This window comes from Pieris napi, chromosome 12, assembly GCF_905475465.1.
Source record: "Pieris napi chromosome 12, ilPieNapi1.2, whole genome shotgun sequence".
Lineage (NCBI taxonomy): Eukaryota > Metazoa > Arthropoda > Insecta > Lepidoptera > Pieridae > Pieris > Pieris napi.
In genome coordinates, this window is record NC_062245.1 from 1,443,375 (window position 1) to 1,468,900 (window position 25,526).

A 25,526-nucleotide genomic window follows, 5' to 3' on the forward strand; every position below is an offset into this window, starting at 1 on the left:
ATTAAATTATAGCTTATGTGAAATGATGGTATTATCAACACAGCGCCATCTATTAGAATTGTGTCAAATAATAAACAAATAATATTGCGGCTATAAATTAAGATATAAGCTATCCTATCTTTGTGTATCTGTGTGCAAATTTAATTTAAAATCGGTTAAGTAGTTTAGGAGTCCATCGCGGACAAACAACGTGACACATGATTTATATATATTAAGATATATATATATATATATATATATTTCAGTCTTTCTATAACCTTAACAAATGTTAAGAAATATGGCAAAGTTTTTCTCGAGACCAATTTTATAATTGGTATAACTTTAATTAGATCAAAATAACCACTAATTGAAACCAATTTATATCAATCCCCTAAAGGCAGATGAAGCAAAAACATTAATTCGTCGACAAAGCAAAATGGAAACAGAATTTAATTTCGCTAATCGCAGTTTATTTTGATCTAAGGAGTTCGTTTAAGTGATTAAATCCTTTGGACGCGGCAATAAATTGTACCGCTTTTGGAATAATTTTCAGGTCTATTTAATTTTAAGTACCTCGACGAGCGTGCATCAAATGAATAGAGGCAGTGCGTAGTGGTTCAAACGCACGACTTTATAGTTAAGATACGTTTTGGACACTAACACTGCCAGAAGGCTCTCAAGTGCGTTGCCGGTCTTTTAGGAATGGGTACGATCTTATCTCGAAGGAGACTTTAGTCGAATTAGTTCGGAAATACTTCAGTGGGCAGCTGGTTCCACATAGTAGGAGTGCGCGGCAAAAGCTGCCTTCAAAAGCGCTCAGATACGGCTACCTTACTGACGGTACGCAAAGCTAAACGGGTTTATTTAGTTAAGTATTATCCAAGAAACGGAATCAGATACGATCTTGAACACAAAGCCAAACTGTCTTTGACGACGACAATTTTCACCTCAATGTAAGTAATTAAGGAAACCTAAGACATTTTCGACAAGTCTAAAAATGCAGCGTACGTAAGGGTACATAAAAAACGGTAGCCGATAAATAGTTCCCGCCAATATAAATACGCTTACTACTGTGGTGGAAGCATGGTGTATTGTTCCTCCAAACTACTCGTATAAGTAGTGCCGGACACAGGCCGTCGACTTTTGGGTCTGAGACATGTCGGTTACCTCACGATGTTTTCCTTCACTATTCGAGCAAATGTTAAATGCATACATAGAAAGAAAGTCCATTGGTGCACAGCCGAGGATCGAACCTACGACCACTGGTATGAGAGTGATGTCTGAGACATGTCGGTTTCCTCACGATGTTTTCCTGCACCGTTCGAGCAAATGTTAAATGCACACATAGAAAGAAAGTCCATTGGTGCACAGCCGGGGTTCGAACCTACGACCACAGGTATGAGAGTCGCACGCTGAAGCCACTAGGCCAAAACTGCTCTAAAAGTTGTTTATATCCTTTGTGAATTAACGTTAGCGCGTTTCAGGGCATGACGTCATTGCAGTGATTTGTGAGCGTTGATTTTGTCTATCTATACCATAAACAATAGATTTTCTTAATAATATTACTGTGGCATAGGTGTTACTTATTCCATGTTGCAGTCCAAATCGATAGCTTATGGAAGTTGCGCTAGACACTTGCCGTTAACTCGTCCTGGCTATATCCGATATAAACCTATCAACCTAATACATTCGTGTGCTCTATGGTGCAATTTATAGGCTTATTTCATATGAATAGTGAACCTCAACGATTCGTTACCTATTATACACAACCTTTAGAATGTAAGTACAAAGTTTTTGCGTCAAATAAAATGATTTTTATTATTATTATTAAATACATATAAAATAAAACTCTAAATAAATATGGGATTATTGGTTTTTCTCTGATACGACCAGTGCTCACTTATGATGCTGAAAACCTGGGCCCTTACTCCTTAGCAAGAAAGACGAGCTTGCTCTCCTTATTTTGTAGACGAAAAATCTTCGAAGAATGATAGGCCCCGTTTTCGACGACGGTGTTTGGCGTATTTGCACCAATGAAGAACTTTATAACATCCTTGACGACGCTAAAATCGTCCAATTCATAAAATTTAACAGGCTCAAGTAGTTGGGACATGTGCACCGAATGGCGGAAGACAGAACCCCGCGGAGTGAAAACCCGGTAGACCGACGCTGCCTTGGTGAGATGGACTTGTCAAGGACCTCGAAACAATAGGGGTTCGAAGTGCATGCTTGAAATTGTAACTCGCTGATTATATAACTAAAATTATTTACATGCAATACAGCACAACTGTAAAGTAATTATTATTACCTACCTTATATATAAATCAATGCAAAATATATATCATTAGTTATTAATCTATTATTGTATTTTCCTTTTTGTCTCTGCTTAAATTTCCAATAACAGCTCTTCTAAGTTATTTCTTTTTTTATATATCAGGCGTTTAACTTTACGTTAAATAGCTTCAAACACTATCATTCTTAATAAATATGATAGTAAATAAATAAAGAGGTATTAAACACCAAGCTAAATTGTGTAACGGACAGCCCTATTTGTAAACGATAAAAAAGAACTATGAAATTTTGTTTTAAAACATTTAAAAGTACCTAAATAATTATTAATAAACTTCCCAAAAGATAGAGAAAAAATACAAAAGTAACTGTTATACGTGGGTTTTTATAGAATAGGGAGCAAACAGTCAGGAGGCTCACCTGATGTTAAGTGATACACATTCTTATTGCCAGAAGGCTCGCGAGTGCGTCGCCCGCCTTTTAAAAATTGGTATGCTCTTCTGTTTACTCTAAACAGCACATAATTCCAGTTTAGATATCAAAAACTAAAAGGATACTGGCATAAAACTTGTACCATACCACAAGACGCTCGACGCAACTTGATTGGTGGAAGATCTAACCCGCACTAATCCCAGATAAGTCGAAACGTCGAGACACCCTAGCTAGCACCTGTCCTCTCATATTGTTTGGTGGTCACAATATATGTCCATATAACAAACATATCCTTGATATTCAACCAAACTATTGATAATCAATTCAATAATTATATAGGCAAGTAATTCTTAATTAATTTTTAATAAGTCTAGCTATTCAAAGGGGGAACGCTGCCAGTGTCTTCGGAACCTTGCCTAAAGGGACTACTTTTAATTATATATTTTAGTTATTTAAAGATTATTTGTTGTTTTTATTGTTTTTTTTTTTGTATTTATAAGCTAGGTTAAATTATTAAATAGATTCTTAATTTGTTTCGAAACTTCGTAAAGGTAAACACCACACAACAAGCATGTCTTGGACCTAAAATGACAGCGAACAGGAACTAAAAATCTAATTATAAAAGAGGAAAATGCTTTCAGATACTCAGACTTTAGGGGCTTAAGGGTTTGTTTGAGGCCTGGGAGTTTAGAAAATAAACAATTCCGTAATTTCACTGACGCTTCGCGAGTCATGTGAACAAACCGAAATCAAGTTTAATAAATGTATTGGATGATATTGGAAAAAAGCAATCATTTTAAGATTCATTTTTCTATTGACAATTATAATAACACTACATGACCCGGCAAACGTTTGTTTTGCCATGTATATTATCACTAGGAAAAAAAATTTAGTTCAATAATACTTCTACACTATCTGCAATAATAAAAATAGGGGTTGATCGTAGAGGGGTGAAAGTTAGGGGTTGTATGTATTTTTGTATTTCGTATCATAAAAAAATGAAAACATTTTTTTGGCCACGCCTTATGACCTAGGGGTTTGAAAGATAGATAGTAGCCGATTCTTACTTACTAAATATGCATAAAAAGTTTTATAAGAATCAGAGAGAAAAGCCGTCTCTCTGACCCACCTTTAAATCTGATCCTCAATAAGTATCAAGCTGAAAACTAACTCAATATTTTCTATATACGAAGTTTAGTTTATAATTCTTTATACCATAGTTGCGATATAACAGAGAACATAAAAACAAGTAGGATATCATAAAATGGGAAGACCAGCTGGCTTATGAGAGGGGATCAAGGAATATACGAGTGACCGTAACGAAGATTATGTAGCTTGTTTTGGAAAACTTCTGTTTTATGACTAAAATAACATTTTATACGCATTTTACTTGCACACTGGGTCTAGCATTTTTTTATTAATCGCTTCCTATCAAAAGAGTGATAGTGAGTGGCTTGAGCGTCTGACTCTCAACCTTGATGTCGTAGGTTCGATCCCCGGCACCAATGGATTTTCTATGTGCGCATTTAACATTCGCTCGAACGGTGAAGGAAAACATTATGAGGAAACCGGCTTACCTTAGACTCAAAAAGACGACGGCGTGTGTCAGGCACAGAAGGTTGATCGCCTACTTGCCTATTAGATTGACAAATGATCACGAAACAGATACAGAAATCTGAGGCTGAGGTTGTAGTGCCACTGATTGTGTGTGTGTGCATTTGCCAGATGGGATGCAAAACCAAATCAACCGAACCAACTTTACGAGTTTATCCAAGAAAAGTCTGTCATCACATCATTAAATAAAATTCTCGAAAAAATCGCAATGGCGGTTTAATACTTCAGTCCTTAAGATTGATTAAAGATATTACAAAGACTATGCTATCTAATTCTCTTCATCCTCTCATCTCTATTACTGGAGGTTGACTATCAGCCTTGCGATTCTGTAACTCACTTTTCGAACTCACACAGCGGTTTGTGCAGCGGCGGTCGCACTCAAATCAGTCGTGAAGGAGTCATTTTACGATTTGGCATTCTGATAAACAATAAACTACAAGCTCCTTATCTATGTGAGTTCCAGAATCGCAAGGCAGTCTCGTGAAGCGTGTCTTATCCTGTGACAGATGCAGCAACTGTTTTCGTTACGAAGCCATATTTTTTTCCTATTACAATTAATTGAAGGAGGTTGTAGCGGCCAAGGCGCAACACGTGGCACACACAACTTTCCGTTTTTAATATTCCTTAATTATTATTATTAAAGCTTTATTAATCAATAAAACAATTGGTTAGTTTAAATTCTTTAGTGTTAGTTGTGTTAGTATGAGTTTTAAAAATTTTACGTTACATTTTTTTTAGTGGTCTAGTTTTTGTATGGTCCCTTTTATGTTAGTAATAGCCTCCTCCAAACTTTACCATTTCTCTTTGTCTTAAGCAACGTTCATCCAGTTTTTCCCCGCTAGTTCTATAGTCATCTGTCCATCTTTTCTTTTGTCGTCCTATAGATCTCTTTCCAGTAGGTCCAGTCCATTTTCTAGTGTCCATCTTTTATACCGCGCTCTAGCAATATGAACTGCCTATTTCCTTTTAAGCCTTAGAGCGTCTACAAGTCTTGTGATCTTTCTTAATTACTGACCTTTAGTATAAAAGTTTAATCACCCACACAGCCTTACAGTTGAACTCCATTACCGAGCGTCCGTTGCAATCTCGAACGAAAAACTTCCCAATAATTCCCCAATCACTTAACCAATTGCTCGCTTGTCCTAGTTATGTTGCCCTGAGGCCCTCATAGCAAAATCACTGACGCTTCTGTTTGCCAAATGAATATTCCATGCGGCCACAGTTTAACCTGCCTTGTTTATATGAGCGGTAGACATGGCCTAAACGTTTTCAAGTCGCACTTACGTTGAGGATATTGTACTTAGTGCTAAGCGACCGAAATTTTATTATTTAGTTGTTCCCTGTTTACTCGCATTAATTTAAGACTGTAGGTCTTGCTTGATCGTTATTTTGTTGCTTAGTTATATTCAGACATATAACATTGTTTGTTGCGTAGGTATAGGTATGTTATCTAAAGCTGGCGGCTTCAACACATTTACACTTTGTGCTTGTGTAGTGTCTGTGAATAAGCGCGAGACGTGATGTCAAACTGAAATACAATCACAAATACATCACGAAAAGACTGTCCGTCTCTCTCGCGCCGACCTATATTTTATAACTTCTAAGATATACCTATACTATTTCATTATTGCTTATAGCTTATGCAATATTTTTTTATGATTTGATATTATTGAAATACAATATGGCTGTAAGAACAATGTGTTTTTGTACATATTTTATTCAACACATTAGTGTTGTAAGATTACATACTAACTTCATATTGCTTGTAGAAACTAACCGGGGTTTTTTTGAACAGATGGCAAACAGGCAGGAGGCTCACTTTTTATGTGAAGTCCGCGCCCATGGACACTCTCAATGCCATGTTTGTTTTTGTTTAATTGTCACCAAATGTGAATAAATAAATAAATAAAAATAACTCAATGTATAGTAATAAATTTTATTAAAAAAAACAATTACATTCAAGAAATAGTTACATAAAGTATTACTATCCCATTCGGTGTCGAGACCCTTGGTTCTTGGGGTCCTAGCGCTATAAGGCATTTTAAGGAAATAGCTAAAAGGTTAGTCGACATCACAGGAGAATAAAGAGCTGGCAGCTACCTCAGACAAAGAATTAGTCTAGGTATTCAAAGGGGGAAAGCTGCCAGTATCTTCAGAACCTTGCCTAAAGGGACTCCTTTTAATAATATATCTTAGTTATTATATCTTTAAGGTTTTAGGTTTAGTTTCAAAGAATGTTATTTTACGTTGCCTAATAATAAGTATTACTTACTTGGCGAATGACCAGAACAAGAGGTAAAACAAGCAACATACATTGACTCCAATACAACAACCATAGTCAGAGTATGCCAAGGTTATATTCGAATTTGGCGAATTGGCTGGCGTTTCCCGTTCAGCTACACATGAATTTTAGATGCGAGACCCCCGGCCACTGTTTGATTTGCTTACATTTCTAACCGAATCTGAATAATTAATAATTGGCTCAAAATGCAAATTGCTACACATGAATTAAAGTTCTACTTTCCTATGCGGGAAAAGCTCAAGCTTCGTTAACACCAAAGCTTTCTATTAACATCAATTAGATTTATCTAAATATGATGTATTTACATTAATCTATGTAAATCCCTATATAACAAAAAAAAATTAAATCAATATTTTTTTTAAGAAATATAGAATTCTCCACAGAGTCCTTTAGTAGCATTAACACTCCGTTATAACATTGGCTAATTGAAAAAATCATTTTTGTAATAAATAAAAATTGGCGCGTTCTACTTTGTCTGTATTGTGTAGTCTGTGGTTCTTTTGCGAACTACACTACTATTAGTTTATACTCTATACTCAGTTACTTTTTTTTATTTTTTATTTTGATAAACTGGCTGTACCAATTGTAATCTCTGCTATATTGACAATAAAACTTATTCAACAATTGTCTTTTACTAACATAACTTTTACACATTTAAGAAAACACTTTTTACCGGATTGAAGTTATGTAATAATGTAAATATAAACAATCCGCGAAAATAGTTGACACCTTGAGTCATTTCTGCCAAAACCCTCCATCTTTTGGTATATAGCAACTCCGGGAAAATAAATACAGATCATACAACTTTTTCTACAGCTGTGATACTTTTTGACATTCAACACCTTTTGTTGAAACATCGGATTTTTTTTAAATTATGTAAAATAATTATAAGTTTATATTAATGCATAACTTCAATCCGATAAAAAAGTTTTTTCTTTATTCAACAATTAAATGATAAACAACCACACTAGTAGATAGATTCATATTTTAATCAATTATTGTTAAATCGGGAGTAAAACCCTTAACCTTTAGGGACTATGCAATGAGTGTTAACTAAGTAACAACAAATAAAAATCCAAATCAATATAGAATTCTAAGAAATATATTTCGACACAGTCCTTAAGTACTTACTAACATTCATAACATCGGCTAATTGAACAGTTGAAGAACGTAACTTAAAATTCTTAGAAAATAAGAATCTACAGACGTTTAAGACCTTATAAGTCTACGCGGAATTCACAAAGAGTGCTAACAACTAACAAACTGAGATTCTTTCCTTGTTACAGGTTGTTAACGTTTCCTTTGAGGCCTTTGTGCAGAGTTCGAGCGAAAAAACGGCGTTTTTCATCAGAAGTTACTCGATGTTTTTATAGGGTAAAATCCTTGAAAGATTTAAGATGCACAAAGAGAATAAAATCTCTTATAAAACGATCAAGTTTGATATCACAAAACTATATTTAGACAATGTATATCAAAATTGTATTTGAATTTTGGAAAATGGTGGTTTAAGCTACGGACTGATTTTTGATATTGTACGGCTTGCCAGCCAGTGGACTGTGAAATGTGTATTTAAATTTATAAGTTATAAAAGTCAGGAATGTCTATATAGTGTATGTAGTAGCAAGCTGCACTAGATACCTTAATATTAGGGTGAGAACTAAGAATTATTAGGTTTCCTTCGCATCCCTAAGCCTTACAGATGTAACCTAAGAAATAAATAGTATATATGTATATAAATAAGTACTGGCAGACCTAAATAGGTTGTAGCGCCATTGATTTATTTTTATTTCATTTATTGAGTGTGTCTTTTATAAAAAAATACTATGCTAGTACCCAAGTGAGGTGTTTTTATTAAGTGAAAATAGATTATTACCATAATTATTTTAAAACAAAGTGTGTGTATTCAGTCCATTGAAAGCTTCCAAAATTAAATGCAAATCTAGAAAAAGGTAGCCAAATCTTATTACAAAAATTCACGTAACCAAAATCCTTATTTCCGTGTGAAAAGTAGCAGGTGTGAACCTAGCTTTCACAAGAACCTTTTTCCCGATAGTAATGCAAGTTTCATGAGACACCTTGTGCTACCTGATAGGGTGATAATGTACTTGAAAATCTTATGAGCTATACGAGTCGAAAACGTTTTGGTTGGAATATGCCCACTTAGTTTAATATAACTAAAATAATCGTGATTCATGTGTCCTTTTTTATGTCCCCTTTCTTAAAGATAAAATCTATGTAATAGTAAGCTATTGCATAGATTTTATCTTTGGCTTTGAGCGCGGCGACCGAATCAAGAAATTCCGTAACGAAAAACACGTTACGCGTTAGAGTGGGATAGAACGCATACTGCGCAATCCCATCTCTCTGACGCGATCGGTGACGTAGCGTGAGCGGGGCCGGTGCAGCCGGTACGCGTTAGAGTGAGACAGACTATATAGGCGTTTAGTCTGAATCTGGTAGAGTGGTAGATTGAAATAATATCAAAGAAAAAACTTGAATTAATATCAAAGAAAAAACTTGAATTAATATCAAAGAAAAATAAATACTGCATAAATAAATAATTATAACTGCATAAGTTGATAAAAAATGCTATGCAATAGCTTTACCGCGGCAGTCCCCGAGTGCCACACGTTTTTATTTATTCTTGCTTTTGCTTAATGTCCTATACCCCTCGATGGGGCAGAGTCCACTGTGAGTCTCCATCGCGTTCGATCTTGAGCCTCGTATTTCACCTCGATCCAGGTCTTTCCGAAGACTCTTTGCCTCATCTGCCAGTACGACGCCAGGTTTGCCTGATACCGGCACGGTTCCGCTTTCCTTGCGGGTTCCAATCAAGCGTCTGCTTGGGGATATGATTGGAATCTCTTTGGAGTGTATGGCCTATCCATTTCCCTTTGCGTCGTTTGATCTTCTGGCTTATCGGGGTTTCTCGGCAGCGCTCCCAAAGTTGCTCGCTAGAGATTTTCTCGGGCCAGTAGTATCCCCAGAATACGACGAAGACTTGGAGTCGGTGAAGATGTTTCGTCGGTTTTGTTATTTCTTATTAAATAAATGTTAAAGTCAACATCATAGATACAAAATATAGGAAATAGTAAATTTTATTTAAAATTAATTAGTATAAAACACTTTCTAAAAGGTTAGCTACCAATTTTAATGTTATACCTTAAAAATATTACTTAATCAATGCTATAAAAATACTGAATATACTCATGGTAATTATTAATAATAACCACATTACTTAGGTTTAAAGACTTTATTTTCTCAAAAAAGACAAATATGTAACTAACATAAGAATAATACTTTAGATTAACATAACATTGTAGTCGTTCTTAAAATAATCACAATAAACATATAGCCGTACTTGCAATAAACTTAAAAGTAACCAAAGAAATTTGAATTAAAAGTAATTATAAGAAATTAATTTAAAAGTAATTTTGTCTAACATAATCAAAACTTTACTTTGAAATAAACCAAACATTTATAATTATAACTTATTTCATAGCTGCAGCCTTCTCTTCGTTCTCTTGCTCCAGCTCTTGCAGTTTTTGTAGCATTTTTAATCTTCTTCTTTCCATTGGAGTTTTTAACCACCACGCTTCTGCTGCACTCTCCTGTGTATACAGGTAGTAATACAGTGACCCGGATTGAAAGGCGTTTAAAATCCATATCGGTACAATTTATTTGATAATTAAAATTGACTATTTGCCATAAATTCAGTCTTCTAAATGCCGTCTGTAAAAACAACCTAGGAGTTCTTCTTTGGAGAAGAGAATTCTTCGTGAATACAACAGATCAAACGCTACTTATTCAGAGATTATTTTTTTCGGCAGTAGACTGATCAATTAAAAAAAATGCCTATCGGGTACCTACCAAATCGGTATTCTTAAGCGGATAAGTATTTAATTAATTACTTAATATGGGAAAATACTAGTAAAAACTAAAATTTGAAGTTAAAATAGTAATATTTTCATTATTTTTTGTAAAAATTATGATCACCGTAATTCTCATGTACTTTATAATATACTACAAAACATAAATAGCCTTTTATTTTCCTTAAATACTTACATTCTCAGCATAAACAGGTTCTTTTGTACTAAGCTGGACCGCCACTTCTTGAGCCGTCAACGCTCTTACTCGTAGCTGAAGCCTTCGTTTCGTCGTTAGTACTCCATCGAGGGCTGACAGCAATGTACCTTAAAACGATATTGTCTAACGTTAGTATCAAATATTTAAACAATTATAATTGTTATAGTAAATCAAATCAAAAATCATTCATATAGGTAACACAATGTACACTTATGAAATATACATTAAATGCTTCTAATTATTAAATGTAATTTACTGCCAGTTCTCAAATCAAGGACGTAGAATGGAAGAGAAGAACTTGCAATAAACTCTCCGCCACTCTTTTTAATCGCCATGTTTTTTTGTACACAATGTTTGTAAGGAGCTGCAACTATTACACCATGTTCCACGTGACTTCTTAAGTAATAAATAGTTAATTAATAATAATAAAATAAATTAAAAACAAATATTTGTCCTCTATCAGCAGGAGGCATGGTGATATAGGAGCATGCACTTACATTCTCGTGGGAACAACACGCAAATACATAGTCGAAACAACTAACATCACCGCATACACGAATTCAAGTACGACCAGTAATATATAACATTTTTTTTAAAGACAATTCACAGCAATTGACCTAGTCCCATGCTAAGCTGAAGAAGCTTGTGTTATGGGTACAAGGCAAATAAATAGACATATAAATACATATTTAAACACCCAAGACCTAAACACACCACCAAATGCTCATCACATCGATGTTCGTCTCGGGGATCGAACCCGAGACCCATGGATTCGCAGTCACTAACCTAACCTAACCTAACCTAACCTAACCTAACCACTAGACCAATGAGTCGTCATAACATATAAGTACAACTTTACCTATTGTATATGAATCGGAGACTCTGGCTAAACAAGACACGTCAAGTCTCGGTGATAAAGCACCTGCTCGGTGCAATTTCGATCGCCACATAAGTGCTATACTTCCATAGTCCGCACGAGGTATTTGCACCACCTTTGAGTAACATTGAAATAATAACTTTTGCTCAGCGTCCCATGGTGTTCGAGATGTTCCCACAAATAACACCCGGTCTTCTGGGTAGATACCTGAAATTTTCAATCAAATTCATAGTAGTAAATAAAATTATAAGTCAGTGTATAAAGTCTTATAAGCCTTGGACACTTAGGCTAGCAATGTGACATTTGATTTTGAAACCAGTGTGGGTATTGCTTAGATTTCATTCGACACTACAATCTCTTTAGGTCTTGGCCTCAGATTTCTGAATCTGTTTCATGATCATTTTTTAAATCTAATAGGCAAGTAGGTGATCAGCCTCCAGTGCCTGACGCCGTCGACTTTTTGGGTCTAAGACATGTCGGTTTCCTCACGATGTCTTCCTTCACCGATCGAGCAAATGTTAAATGCGCACATAGAAAGAAAGTTCATTGGTGCACAGCCGGGGCTTGAACCTACGACCTCAGGTATGAGAGTAGCACGCTGAAGCCACTAGGCCAACACTGCTCTGATATCTGATATACTGTTCTGATACAGATACTCCTGACATTTAATACATATAAATTTAAACACACACACACAACTGGCAAGCTGTACAATCTATGATTCCTAATGGTAAGATAATTCTTAATAAAGATTTCGTAATTGAGATATTTTAAAATTTACGTTTCAAATGTACTTTTGCTAAGCATTCCTGGTCAGGCGAAAATTGTTTCAATTGGTCCGGTGTTATATTTCAAGCGAAATAAATTTTAGTTTGGTAAGGGAGTGCTCATTGCCTACAAATAAATATAATAAATAAAGTATTAACTGCTACTTTACAGTTTATAGTTGTGTGTTGGCTCACCTCTAAAATCACTGTACTTATCAATAACTTTAATTAACTTATCGTTGCCAGATATGAGCATATTACAAAATATAGCAAATATTTAATATTTCAATAATATACCTTTTATAATTTTGACTAAATCCTTTTTTAACCTTTTAGGGTCAGTTTTATCAGTCTTCGGTATTTTCTTAACAAAGGGCTTCTCGGCATCATCCATCCATATAACAGCTGGTTGTAGTAATCTTGATACTTTCATGACTAAATGTATCAACATTATTAGTCCAGTTTTTCCTGGGTATTTTCCGACTATGTTAGCTGGAGTCAAATCGAACAGCATGGCACCCGTTTCACTGCATATTGCGTTGATAAGCATTCTCTTTCCGCTTCCAGGAGGTCCTAGAATATTTTACAATAAAGTTATTTAGTTAACTATAATGAGACAATTGAATATGTACTAAGCTTAAATACCTAAGTTTTTAAGCTTAGTACATATTATCATCAGCTAATTTGCTGTGATGTTACCATGCGTCTTACTTAGTTTATGATCTAAAATCTCACTGTTCGATTCTGTAGCTAGTAGTTTATTTGATGAAATTAATTATAAATTAATGTTTAAATACAGCAATATCGGTCTGCTAGAATAATTCCATAGACGTCTTTTTCAATAAAAAAACTTTTCTCACGCGTAAAAATTTTCATTGAAAGCAGGGCAACCTCTGCTTGCGGCTATTAATTATTCGGCAACCATGGATTATCGTAAACAGGAAATAAACTTTAATTTAAAAAACAAACATATGACTGTTTACACCTGGCAACCCAATCATTGCCGCTGACTAAGACTTTTAATTTTTTTGTCACTACTTCACATCATTTCTTACAGATTACATTATACATAATTCATAATAACGACGACTCATTGGTCTAGTGGTTAGTAGGTACCCCTGACTGCGAATCCATGGGTCCCGGGTTCGATCCCCGGCTGAGACGAACATCGATGTGATGACCATTTGGTGTTGTGCTTAGGTCTTGGGTGTTTAAATATGTATTTATATGTCTATCTATCTATAATATGTATGTATATCCGTTGCCAAGTACCCATAACACAAGCTTCACCAGCTTAGCATGGGACTAGGTCAATTGGTGTGAATTGTCTTAAAAACAAACAAAAAAATATCATCGAATGTCATTTAAAATTAATTTCATAAAAAAAGAATAGTTTTTAGTAGAATTCACGTAGGTACTGATGGCTACAATAGTCATTTATTAGGCAAGTATTAACCCTACTCACTTTGTTTATTATTTTTATTTATTGGTCCGTAACACACCTACATAATATACTTTATTTAAATTACCTGCAATCAGCACAGATCTAACTACTGGGGCATTAGTCCTAACATACTCGGACCCTAAAGGTAGTATGCAATACTCTTTCACCAACTGTCGTATATCACCAAGTGTTGGACTTGGTTCTCGTCCCTCCTTTCTCCATTCACAGCCAACGAAATTCTTCTCACCAATAAAGTCGTCCATACTCACGATTGGATATGGACGAATGATACCATTGGAAACCAATTCTTCGAAAAGCGATTCTGTTGTTCTGTCTGGGGTCAAATCTTTTTCTTTCTTTTTCTTGTTTTTTTTGCCTCCACGTCGTACCTATAATATATGAGATTATTATATTTAGCAAGCCCACGCAGCTGCTAACAAATATATGAATACGGAACAAGAAATCAAAGTCTTGGTAAAGTGTTCATTGTATGAAGTGTAGAGTGTTTAACCTTTTTTTGTGGTTTCTTGGACTTCTTGCCTTTATGAGCCCTGTCTTTATCAAAGGCAGCTTGTAATAATTCCAATTCAGTTCTCATCATTTCATCAACACTATTTCTTATTTCCTGTTCAATTTTGGCAATTTTTTCACGCTCAATCATCTCACTGTCATGGTCTTCATGATGATCATCTTCATCATCTCTATACTTCCAAATATCTTCATATCTACAATTAATTAAAAAAAACGGTGCGTGTACTTATGTACGCGCGTAAGAAGTTATACTTAAGAAGGTTGATGGGCACAGTTTTTTTCACAAATATTTTCTAATATTAATTAGTATTGATTTAAATATTCATTTTAAATTACTTCTGATTATAATTCAGACGCCATATAAAATTCGCAATGGTATAATGAAAACACGTGTTTTAATTAATGTAGAAACTCAAAGCATTTGGATAAATATTATAAATATAAATAGACAGTGAGCAGAGGCGGCGTGCGTGCCAACATGCGCCACTAACTTCATTCTGTTAATTTTGTGTCACGGTGCGCGCTTCGTAAAATTTCACTCTCATAAATTTTTCATAACGCACCTTAAGAAGTATAACTTCAAAAAGTTATAGTAATCAAACGTTTGTGCTTTAATTGATAAGTTAGTGTAGGCGAAACCTATGGAAATAACTTTATTGAACGAAGTCAGTTTGCGAGATAAAATGTAGCTTACTCTTCATTGGTATTTATTATCTCCTTCAAAAACACAGAAGTAGTACACTTAAATGTGTATAGATCCTCAGCATCCTCTTTGTCCTTATTTTTATTTTCTTCGCTTTTGTTACTCTTTTTCTCCTTGCTGTCTTTACTTCTTTTTGAGTCTTTTGATGAGATTGGTGACGACTTACTTAACTGGCTATCAACTCCTGTACCTATTTAAATAAAAGTATTCTATAATTAATAATAATTATTTTGAGATCTTAGTCCTTCTGTCAGTTTGTATAAAGATTAATTAATAAATTATGCATGATTCTAGAATTTAAGAATTTCATGAAAAATACCTTGTCTACTAAACATTGTTCGACTGCCACCAGCATCTTCAGATGGGAAATCTGGCAGTCGTCCAGTACGCTCATAATACTCAGAGATCCAACGTCTCAACTCATCTCCAATGCGTTCATTTATTTTAGAACCATATTTTGCTCTGAGCTGATCTTCAATTTTAACAAGTGCCTCCTGGTATTGGTTCTCTCGCTCTTTTTGTAATTGACGACGACTTTGTTTGACCTAAATTTAATATCAGTTCTTTAATGATATGTTTGCTGGATATAAAATCTCTTACAGTTACTTAATAACGCTAGGATGTTATCATTAGAAAAGAGCATCAAAATGTAATGGCAAAACTCATAAATGACTTGTTACCGAAGTCTTCAATCAAAATCTTAATGCATCATCTTGTAGCAATAGCACATACAGTTTTGCTATGTTTTTGTTAAACTATTCAATGTAAAATATGCCGCGTCCACTCAGTGGATTTATGTTGGTCATCAAGAATTATTTTGACGTTTAATGTTAGAGCTTATGAATGAATATATTATAATATATTCATTCTCATTTTAGAGTTAAGTTGTTTCTTAATCGTCCTGGAAATCTATAGAAATATTTTAGCAAAATCGTATTTACCTCTTCTGCTCTTTGAATCTCCTTAGACTCTATATATGGAGGCATTTCCATGCCGATAAGTAACTGTTCTTGTTGTTTTCTCTTCTTTGTTGTTCGTCTTGCAATGAAACCCCTCCACACTCTCTGTATGGCGGTAGCTGCTGAAGCAGACATCTCTCCTTTCTGATCTCTTCCCTTTTCTTTTAGTAAACGAATTTCCTTCATAAATTGGCCTCTGTAATAATATACATATAACTTCTAGAGTAGTTAAATCCAGTCCTGAATTTGATTACAGATTTAACTGTTGTTAGTTACAAAACGCAACTTTTGGTTTAAAAACAAAATGTGAAAAAGTGCGTTCACGTTTACGATGATTACGTTTTATTTAAATAAAGTAAAGATTGTATAGAATTATGAAGCTTTCTTTATATGAAACTTTTCATATCACTTCACTATACTATTTCTCTCTTCACTAACTATTTAATGGGGACCGAAATAACACTTTAAGTCACTTTTCGCCGGACACCACCTCTCTTTCTCATCATTTTGGAATAAGCTACATCAACCATTAGAGGTTCTTCCAGACTGTTACGACTGAGGGCCCTTTAATAAAAGAGCATACCATTCCCTTGGCAAAACACCTATTCGCAAATCGGGCCGGCCTCCTGCCCTGCGATTCTGTAACTCACTTCACGAACTCACACAGCGGTTTTCGCATCGGCGGTCTCTCTCAAATCAGTCGTGAAGCAGTCATTTTATGATTTGGCATTCTGATAAACAATAAAGTACAAGCTCCCACCTTCTCAGTGTCACCTGTCACAGTCAGAGTTACAGAATCGCAGGGCTGTCCCATAAAAAAAAGAAAGTGATTCACCTCAATCTTCCCTGTCGGGCTCTCTCATGGCTCTGTATTATTACAACCGCCTGTTGTTCAGTTAGAACCAGTGGTTGCGGCTTCACGGGTTCATGACCGAGTTTGCGGAGTACATCTGTGACAAATTGACGACGTTCCGACACTTCTTTTTCTCTTTCTCTTACGAAATACTGCGGCACACATGGTTCTGCTTCAATGGGAGTTACAGCAAGGCGTTTCAAAGCCTGTGAAATTTTTTAGAATAAATTTTATAGAATTGACCCATATTTTTAATAAAAGTATCAAAGATTTTTGATGGATGAACATTTGTAAAATAAATATACAAACAACATCACGGATATTTAATCGGAATTAAAAAAGTTATAATTTTTTAATTTTTTTTTATTAATTTGGCGATTAAGATTTAAACACTGTGTGATTAACTATTTTTAATATTTAGTAATAAAAGAAAAAAAAATACATAACTAAAAATAAAAAATAAAACACTTGACAACTTTAAAATATTAAAAACGAAGAATATAAAACACGTTAAAATATTAAGTTGTCGTTTGTTTAATTTCAGTTTTCTTTTTTTACCTATGAATGTACTTATGTTTTCTGTTTCATATATTTTGTTACCTATGTAATCTGTTTTAGCTTTGTGTATTGTCTAAGTGTTTTCTTTTATTATATGGATATGAGTAGCTGTAAGATTGCTTATAAATAAATATATAAACATTTTTACAAATTTATAAGGGGGAAAATATATGGAACAAATTCGGTTAAAAAAACATATTTTGACAACGCTTTTCAACAGTTTAATTAGATTTATATTAAAATGTCTAATACAAAATAAAACAAGAAACATACCTCATCATCATCATACGTGTAATCGGAAAGGTTAAGCTCAACCAAGTCATGCTTAATCTCTAGAAGTCTCCCCAAACATGCTTCCAGCAGCCTCTTGACAATCAAGCGCTTTTGGGGCTGCACAATCTGATCGTACACTTGGTCTAATCGTCGTATTAAAACCGTATATCTCACTCGTAGTTCTGATAGCAGCGGATAGAATGACGACTTTTCAGCGGCACCCGCTTCAAACACCGCTTCGTCTGCTTGAGTTGCTTCGCCGATTAGCTCAGACGTCTCACAAATAAGTGCGTTGTATGTTTTAGAAGACATTTTATGCCTTCAATTACTGAATATTCAATATACCAATTGATATTTAGATGTCGTAAGTCAATACCACCGTACAAAGCACCGTCGGAATTTGTACTGTAGGTATATTGTAAATCTTAAGACTTAGAACCTTAGATAGTAAAAATTTTTTAGATATTATTTTATATCCTGTTTATCAAGCGGCTTTGCATTGACTGATTAAATGTTTAAAATATGGAAATGGTCTGTTATTATTTCCGATTTTATATTTATACAGAACTTTGCCCTTATTTTAAAGTGCCTGACACAAAAAGAAAGCAATGACAAGTAGATTCTTATACATAGATTTGGGTTTAAGGCACAGGCTCTATCTCTTTTTTCCTTCACCACAAGAGCATCATCCACGAACTGACTATATTTGTTGCTATCTATTTAAAGTAAGATTTGTTTTTTTGTATCAAAAACTACTGCCCTAAGTATATAAAATAATTCAAATTATTTTTAAAACACCAACCAGATACAACACTAAATTCGGTATCAAAACTTAATAGTAAACTTTCTATGTTTTCCTGTTTAACTTGAATATTATTATCACAATGTACACTAACTGTGAGACAGTGTGCGAAACGTAAAAAGTAATGTTACAGTATTGAACAAACAAAGTCGTTGCTATGTAACAGTTGAACGTTTAAGTTAACAATGTTGCTCTGGATTGTCGGTCATTATTTATTGATGCTTCTAGAGATAACTTAAATTATATATAATAAAATTAATTCTAAATTAGAGTTGAAAGAACATTATATATACGAAAAAGCTTACATTTACATTACAAAAACGAAATGCAGCACATAAATCAAGGGGGTAGAACGGAAGAGAAGAACAGGCAATAAACTCTCCGCCACTCTTTTTAATCGCCAAGTTTTTTGTTTTACACAACGTTTGTAAGGAGCTGCAACCATTACACCATGTTCCATATGACATCTTAAGTAATAAATAATAATAAAATAAATTAATAACAAACATTTGTCCTTGTCCAATACATATCTGTGTATATATTTATTTCATTTTTTAATTTCTTGTTGTTGGTAGAAAAAAATGTCTTTCGGTTGTACTTACTAACTGAAATGGATCTGTGTCTGTGTGAATAAATTATTATTATTATATATCTAATCGAATTGTTTATTTTATAATTCCAGGCTCAACCCCTTCCCTTTCTTTTAAGCCAGTCCAAGTAAGAAATATCGAACCGCATCATATAAAAACAAGTTTCTTTTATTAAAATATGTTAATTCGTTTCTTCTTCCGTGGTCGTTAAAAAATAATCAATACGCAGTATCAAGAGGTGCAATTTAAAACAACTACGATATTTTATAACCTCATATTTTGAGTCGTGCAACTTTGTCGAAATATAAGGTTGTTTATACACTATATTAAGTATAATTACTACAACCCTGCGTATTATGGTACTAAAATTGGATTGGAAAAGTTACCTAAGAACGTTTATTTATCATAAATCACTGAAAATGGTGCAATTATCTTAAAATGATCACGAGTAAAACATATTGCTCTGATTAAGGGCATTGAACCACCAGAAATGGGGCTCTAAACAATATATTTTATGACGAACCCGGCTATCAGTAATAGCCAATAGGATTTGTTTGAAGATGATCACGTGACCAATCGTGAACAAACTAATACAGTTTCATACTCTGTTCATTATATATTTATAACCAAATAAATGTAGATAATTAATGGCAATATTTGGAATATATTATGAATCTGTGTTATATATATTCCTACAATTACTCTTAATATTAGCTTACCCAATCGATTACTGATTAATTTTAAAATAAAAAAGTGCGTGCGTATAAAGTACACATGTCAGAAGTGAAACTTCTTTGGCAAACTAATTTTTAAGTCTTGTTCATATTTATATAAAACTCAATATTTCAGAGACTTGGAGGGAAAAAGGAAGATACGTTAGGAATTTAATGAAATTAATTGTCATTAAAATATTAAAAGTGTCATAAAGTTTGATCCCTGTGGCAGTCTACCTTTAACGCTGGCACCATTTCCACTTCAATTAACCAATAACAAAATCATGTATTAGTTTTTTTTATTTTCCATACTAGAGTTGCCTGGAAGAACTCGCTTGTTATAAGCTGCCTAATAACTTATGTAACCTGTGTTTATAAGTATAAAACGAAGTGTAAATAAATACATTAAGTCGTTCTCATCACAAAACTAATTGTCTAGACTCTAGAGTCTAGGTCGATTAAGTTTATAAACACCCTTAATTGTGGCCACTCTTGTAATAAAGTCATTATGTTGGTAAATGCTAACGACTGCAATATCTACAATGACTTTATTTACAAGACCACACTGATCATTAAGGTTAACCGTTATTACCAACATGGAACTAAAGCTACTGGACAAGTTAAATCCAAATTACCTTAACTAAAAACTGTATTTGAAAGCGACCTGATAAGGGATAGTTACTGGAACAAGCCATTCCATTGAGGCGAGTGAATGTATACAAAAATTCAAAATGATAGTTTTGACAATTACAATACATATAAAGACAAACGGCAAGAACGAGGTGTCAATAAACGAAAAATTTACTTGCAACTATATTATTTAATCAAATATAAATATATATATATTTAGATTATATGGCTCAGTAAAGTTACTAGCTTAAGCAGAAAGGAAGTAAAGCATTAGTAGGATACAAGGAATTTCCCACTTCAAGTCTATCTAAACGAAGATTTTAAATATTATTGACAAATGCCATATTTTGAAGTCCGTCTCAAAGTCAATAGCAGAAATGTCAAAACCGAGCCATAACAACTTCCTCCACTCTCTCAGGTGTTCCTCCACTCTGTCGATCTAGCGGGACCTAAGCCAATTTGCTGGTATCTGACCATAATGCCGGCACAGCTAATCTTCCTTCACTTCCTGATCTTGTCCCATGCACTCAAGGTGCCCCAGCTAACGTGGCCGATGCGCCTTGATTCGCCTATAATGTTGCACTGAGCTACCAAGTCTTCTATTCCGGCACTCCTTTTGGACTTCGGACCCGTCCTCCCTCTTTGTTGTCCCCAGGGTTTTACCCAAAGTGGCACGGGAAGTGCTGGAAGTTTCTCGCTTCGGATGCCAAGACACTTGGGTCGCAGTGCCAGCGGAAAAAGTGAGCGAACAACTTTGCTAAAAACAGATTAAAAATATTATATATATATTAATTATTTCTTTAGAAGTTAACACACCGTTACTCGAGTGCCGAAAAGAATACAGACAAAAAACTACAACAATTATTTATTTAACAACTACTTAAAACAACATGTACTTTGTTTAAGCACGAAATATTAATTGTAAAATTTTCAATTCTTCCTAGTTCGCTTAAGTGGAAAGGAATTATTTTATTTATTGCAATACTAGTTCTAGTAACTTTAAATCTGTTAAAGTTTTATTATCATCTAGGTTTGCATACAATGTACTCGAAGAGGCGGTTCCAAGTATCGAACAGTTTTTTGCATACAAACCTGTGTTTTAACTTGTTTTACCGATTCTACTTTCAAAGTTTAAACTGTGTAAAATATAAATGTTTTGTTTGCAATAATGAGATATACAATTCGCTTTTAACGAAATTTTATCTTCACTGATACAATTAAAAGTTCTATAGAAGAAATAGCTTGGCATTGCGTAAAGATCTCTCTGGATCTTCTACCGCATTTACGAGCTGGACTTTCTTCGGCGGATGTTGAGGCACTTTGTGGAATTTTTCATTTTTCATTCATGACAAGAAAAGCGCGTACTAATTCTTAAAAAGTCGGTAACGCACTTGCTAGCCCTCTGGAAGTGTGATTGTCATTCCACATCAGAGCTTCTTGTCCGTATACTTATTTATTAAATAAACAAAATAAGTCTTCATTGTGTACGTGTAAACTTGTTTATATGATTGTTTTCGTCAACTAAACATAGTTTACTGTATAATTCAGAAATACGGTGTACTATTATATAAATCACACAAATATTGTTGTTGTTTCGATCTGATATAGGCGACATCTTTATATGTTTGGGAAACGAGTTTACCGTAGCGACCTATATATCCTGAGAATACGAATGCATGTATGAATTATATTATAAAAAAAATTAAATTTAAATGATCACTCCCTCTTACTCTTACTCTAATACATCATGAGTAAAAATATAAAAATCGACGGCGTGTATAGCACAGAAAGCTGATCACCTTTTTGGCTATTAAGAAAAGAAATCACAACGAAACAGGACAAAAATCTTGTCAGACTTAGAAGGTTCTAAGCGCCTCTTTTTTGTCTTTTTTCATAGTTATTTGATCCAAAATTCTTAATGTGTAGTATCAAAACCCTCTGCATATCGAAACAGATAGAGAAAACTGAGGGTTGTAGCTTCACTGTTTTTATAAAGACTTTTAAATTAAATTTGAATGATTATCTTAATCTACGCTAATTTAAGTACGTATTCGCTTGATAAATCGTTTGACGTATCAACACGAACATTAGGAAAATATTTACACACGAAAGTCGTGAGAAAAGCTTTATATTTAATGAATCAAAACCACATTTCTATGGCGTAATATTATCACGTACATTATGTCGCAATCTTGTTGAGATTTTGATGGCAATTTTCACGTAAAAAATTGTAAAGAGGAGATTTTATTATGAGATAATTGTGATTACATCTTAAGAATTGCATATATTCTCTGTGGGAAATGAACGATCCAATTTTTCCAACACAACAAATTGTAGCAGTGACAAAAGTAATAACAAAAATTATCTATAGTCCGACTTAGTAGATTTTCCACTACCAAGAGTCAGTATCTACCCGAGTGAAAGCGCGGCTTGCACATTGCTTGTATAATTAATATAATTGTAACTAAACTGAATATCCTAACGAATATGTATTACCAATTCAAAAAATAACCGAATGTTTTTCGGCTGAACGGATTTCCGGAGAACTGCAGTGATTAAATTTAAAATACGTCCAACAGATATCTACCGCAAGTCAATTACTCCGAAACGAAAAACAATTACATGACTGTCCGCATAGCTTTTAAATAAAAGAATTGTGTGGCATATCGACGGATTTTGTTACAAAACGGGGCGTCACATTGTTTATTGAATGATTATTAGACTAAAATATTAATTGCACTTTTTAGTATATAAATAAATCTAGTGATTTATATAAATGACAATACGTTTATTCAGTTTAGATGCGTTTACCACATGCTTATGAATGTCAAAAGCGTTTACGAAATTCGTGAAAGAGCAAGACTACGCCATCCGTTCGCAAAACTACCAGGAGGCCTTGTTCTGAGAAGAACGGGCAAGAATCTCAGCAAGTTTTACCCTCCCTCTACATAACAATCATTCAAAGGAAAATGTCATTAAAGTTACATAATTTAAAATAATTAGATAAGAAAACAAATTATATCAATATAGCAAGAACTATTACCACGCGTTTTTGTCTTCTAGGTAGTCATTAACTGTGTAGTATACTTTACACATGAATGGTTTTTTTATTAATTAATATAGTAATTGATTAAGTTTGAACCTTAAAATTCAAGGTTTATTTTACCAATGGCGCTACAATATTTTAGGTCTGGGCCTCGGATTTCTGATTCTGTTCCGTGATCATTCCTAATAAGTAGAAGATGAAACTTCCGTGCCTGACACATGCCATCGACTCAACGAGTAGTATATATACCACTTCCCCGTGCGACTATCATCCCTGATGTCGTAGGCTATAGATTTCCGGCTATTCATTAATGGACTTTCTTTCTATGTGCATTTAACATTAACTCGAATGGTGAAGGAAAACATCGTGAGGAAACCGGTTTGCCTTAGACTCAAATGACGGCGTGTGTCAGGCAGAGGAGGCTGATCACCTACTTGCCTATTAGATTTACAAATGATCATGAAACAGATATAGATAGATCTGACTTAAAACGGTTGTAGTGCTACTGATTAATTTTTATTTTATACTTGTTTAAAGTACAATTAGAAATAATTTAATTAACGACTCTGTTGTTGCGACACATAAACTATAAGAAACGCCGTATAGAAACCATTTAAGCGTTCATCAACTCTTAACAAGTCATTAGCGAGTTTGAAATGCGTAAAAAGATCGCAAAGTCAAAGTCATTTGTCTGAAGTTTCGAAGGCTTTAAATTTCATTAATGGAAGCCACTCAAACGATCAAACTCCGCAGAGTAAATACCCAGTGTCGTGTTGGGTTGACTTTTGCCCATAAAGTTGCGTTTTACGCATTTTTAAGCATATTATGTAAGAAGGATTTTATATTTTATTTTATGGAATGGGCTTACTTGTTGTTAGGGAGCATTCAAGTATTACGTCACGCCAATTTTTAGAGATTATTGTCCCCCCCCCACGTAACGCGGCGTAACGTTTTTCTGTACCCAAGTACAGTACTGTACTCAAGTATAGTAAAACGTTTCGTGACTTAGACCAGTGCAGATAGCCTTCAAAATAAATAAAAAGTGAAAAAAATTACAGTAGGATGAAACCCATTAGAAAGGCAGGGAAATATGATCAAAATGAAAGGAAAAATAAATTACGGTCGATCTGAGGTCGGGAAGGGGTAGGGGGGGGAGTTTTAACGGTAAAAAACGGTTTATCTCGATTTCCGGCAAAACTACAAGTCCTATCGAAGAAAACTAAATGGCAAAGTTGTAGGTCATAAAAAGATCTACAACTTTTGTATTCACACATTTTTCACATAACCTCAAAATTTATGTGAAAAATTCAAAAAACCAAGTTTTTGGTTTTTTATTTTTATCTTTAACAAAAATATTTTTTTTTTAACAAAATTTGGTGAAAACTTACCTTTTTATGTCCCAAATACACTGTAATTTATTTGATTAAAAATATTTATTTGTTTGCCTTATTTTGAATTAATATCGAAAAAACACCCTAATTTTCAATCGAAAATTCTGACGTCAAAATTTCAGCTTTTTTCAAAGGGTTGGTGTGCTTTCAGTTCGTTGAAATCTCTACTTTCCTATGGTAAAAAAATATATATATATTACCATAGTAAATCTTCTCAGAAAACGCAAAAAATCGTATGCAGTAACGCCCAGACCTGTCATCCCCTTCCTTACTTCTCTATGAAATACGAAAATTTTAGCCCATCTAAAGGCTATACTTTTTGTTTAGGTCACTCAGGTATATATAAGTTATCTTAAAATAGTAATAAATAGGCATTTGATTATAATTTAAAGAAGATTCATAGAGAAGTAGGGAAGGGTATGACGGGTCTGGGCGTTACTGCATACGATGTTTTGCATTTTCTGAGAAGATTTTCTATGGTAATATATATATATTTTTTTACCATAGGAAAGTAGAGATTTCAACGAACTGAAAACACACCAACTTTTTGAAAAAAGCTGAAATTTTGACGTCAGAATTTTCGATTGAAAATTAGGGTGTTTTTTCGATATTAATTCAAAATAAGGCAAACAAATAAATATTTTCAATCAAATAAATTACAGTGTATTTGGGACATAAAAAGGTAAG

The 25,526-nt window shown here is 34.0% G+C and overlaps 1 protein-coding gene across 1 annotated transcript; it reads right to left on the bottom strand.

The window, feature by feature from the left end:
- Positions 1-9,966: 9,966 nt before the first annotated feature.
- On the bottom strand, positions 9,967-18,109 carry LOC125054935 (dynein regulatory complex protein 11). Its single transcript, XM_047657086.1, has 11 exons — positions 17,668-18,109; positions 16,819-17,042; positions 15,966-16,179; positions 15,344-15,569; positions 15,016-15,214; positions 14,302-14,515; positions 13,876-14,179; positions 12,644-12,919; positions 11,562-11,786; positions 10,682-10,809; positions 9,967-10,227 (listed from the first exon to the last, which is right to left on the bottom strand). The coding sequence occupies exons 1-11, from the start codon at positions 17,977-17,979 to the stop codon at positions 10,108-10,110; spliced, it is 2,442 nt and encodes an 813-aa protein (XP_047513042.1). The 5' UTR covers positions 17,980-18,109; the 3' UTR covers positions 9,967-10,107.
- Positions 18,110-25,526: the final 7,417 nt, after the last annotated feature.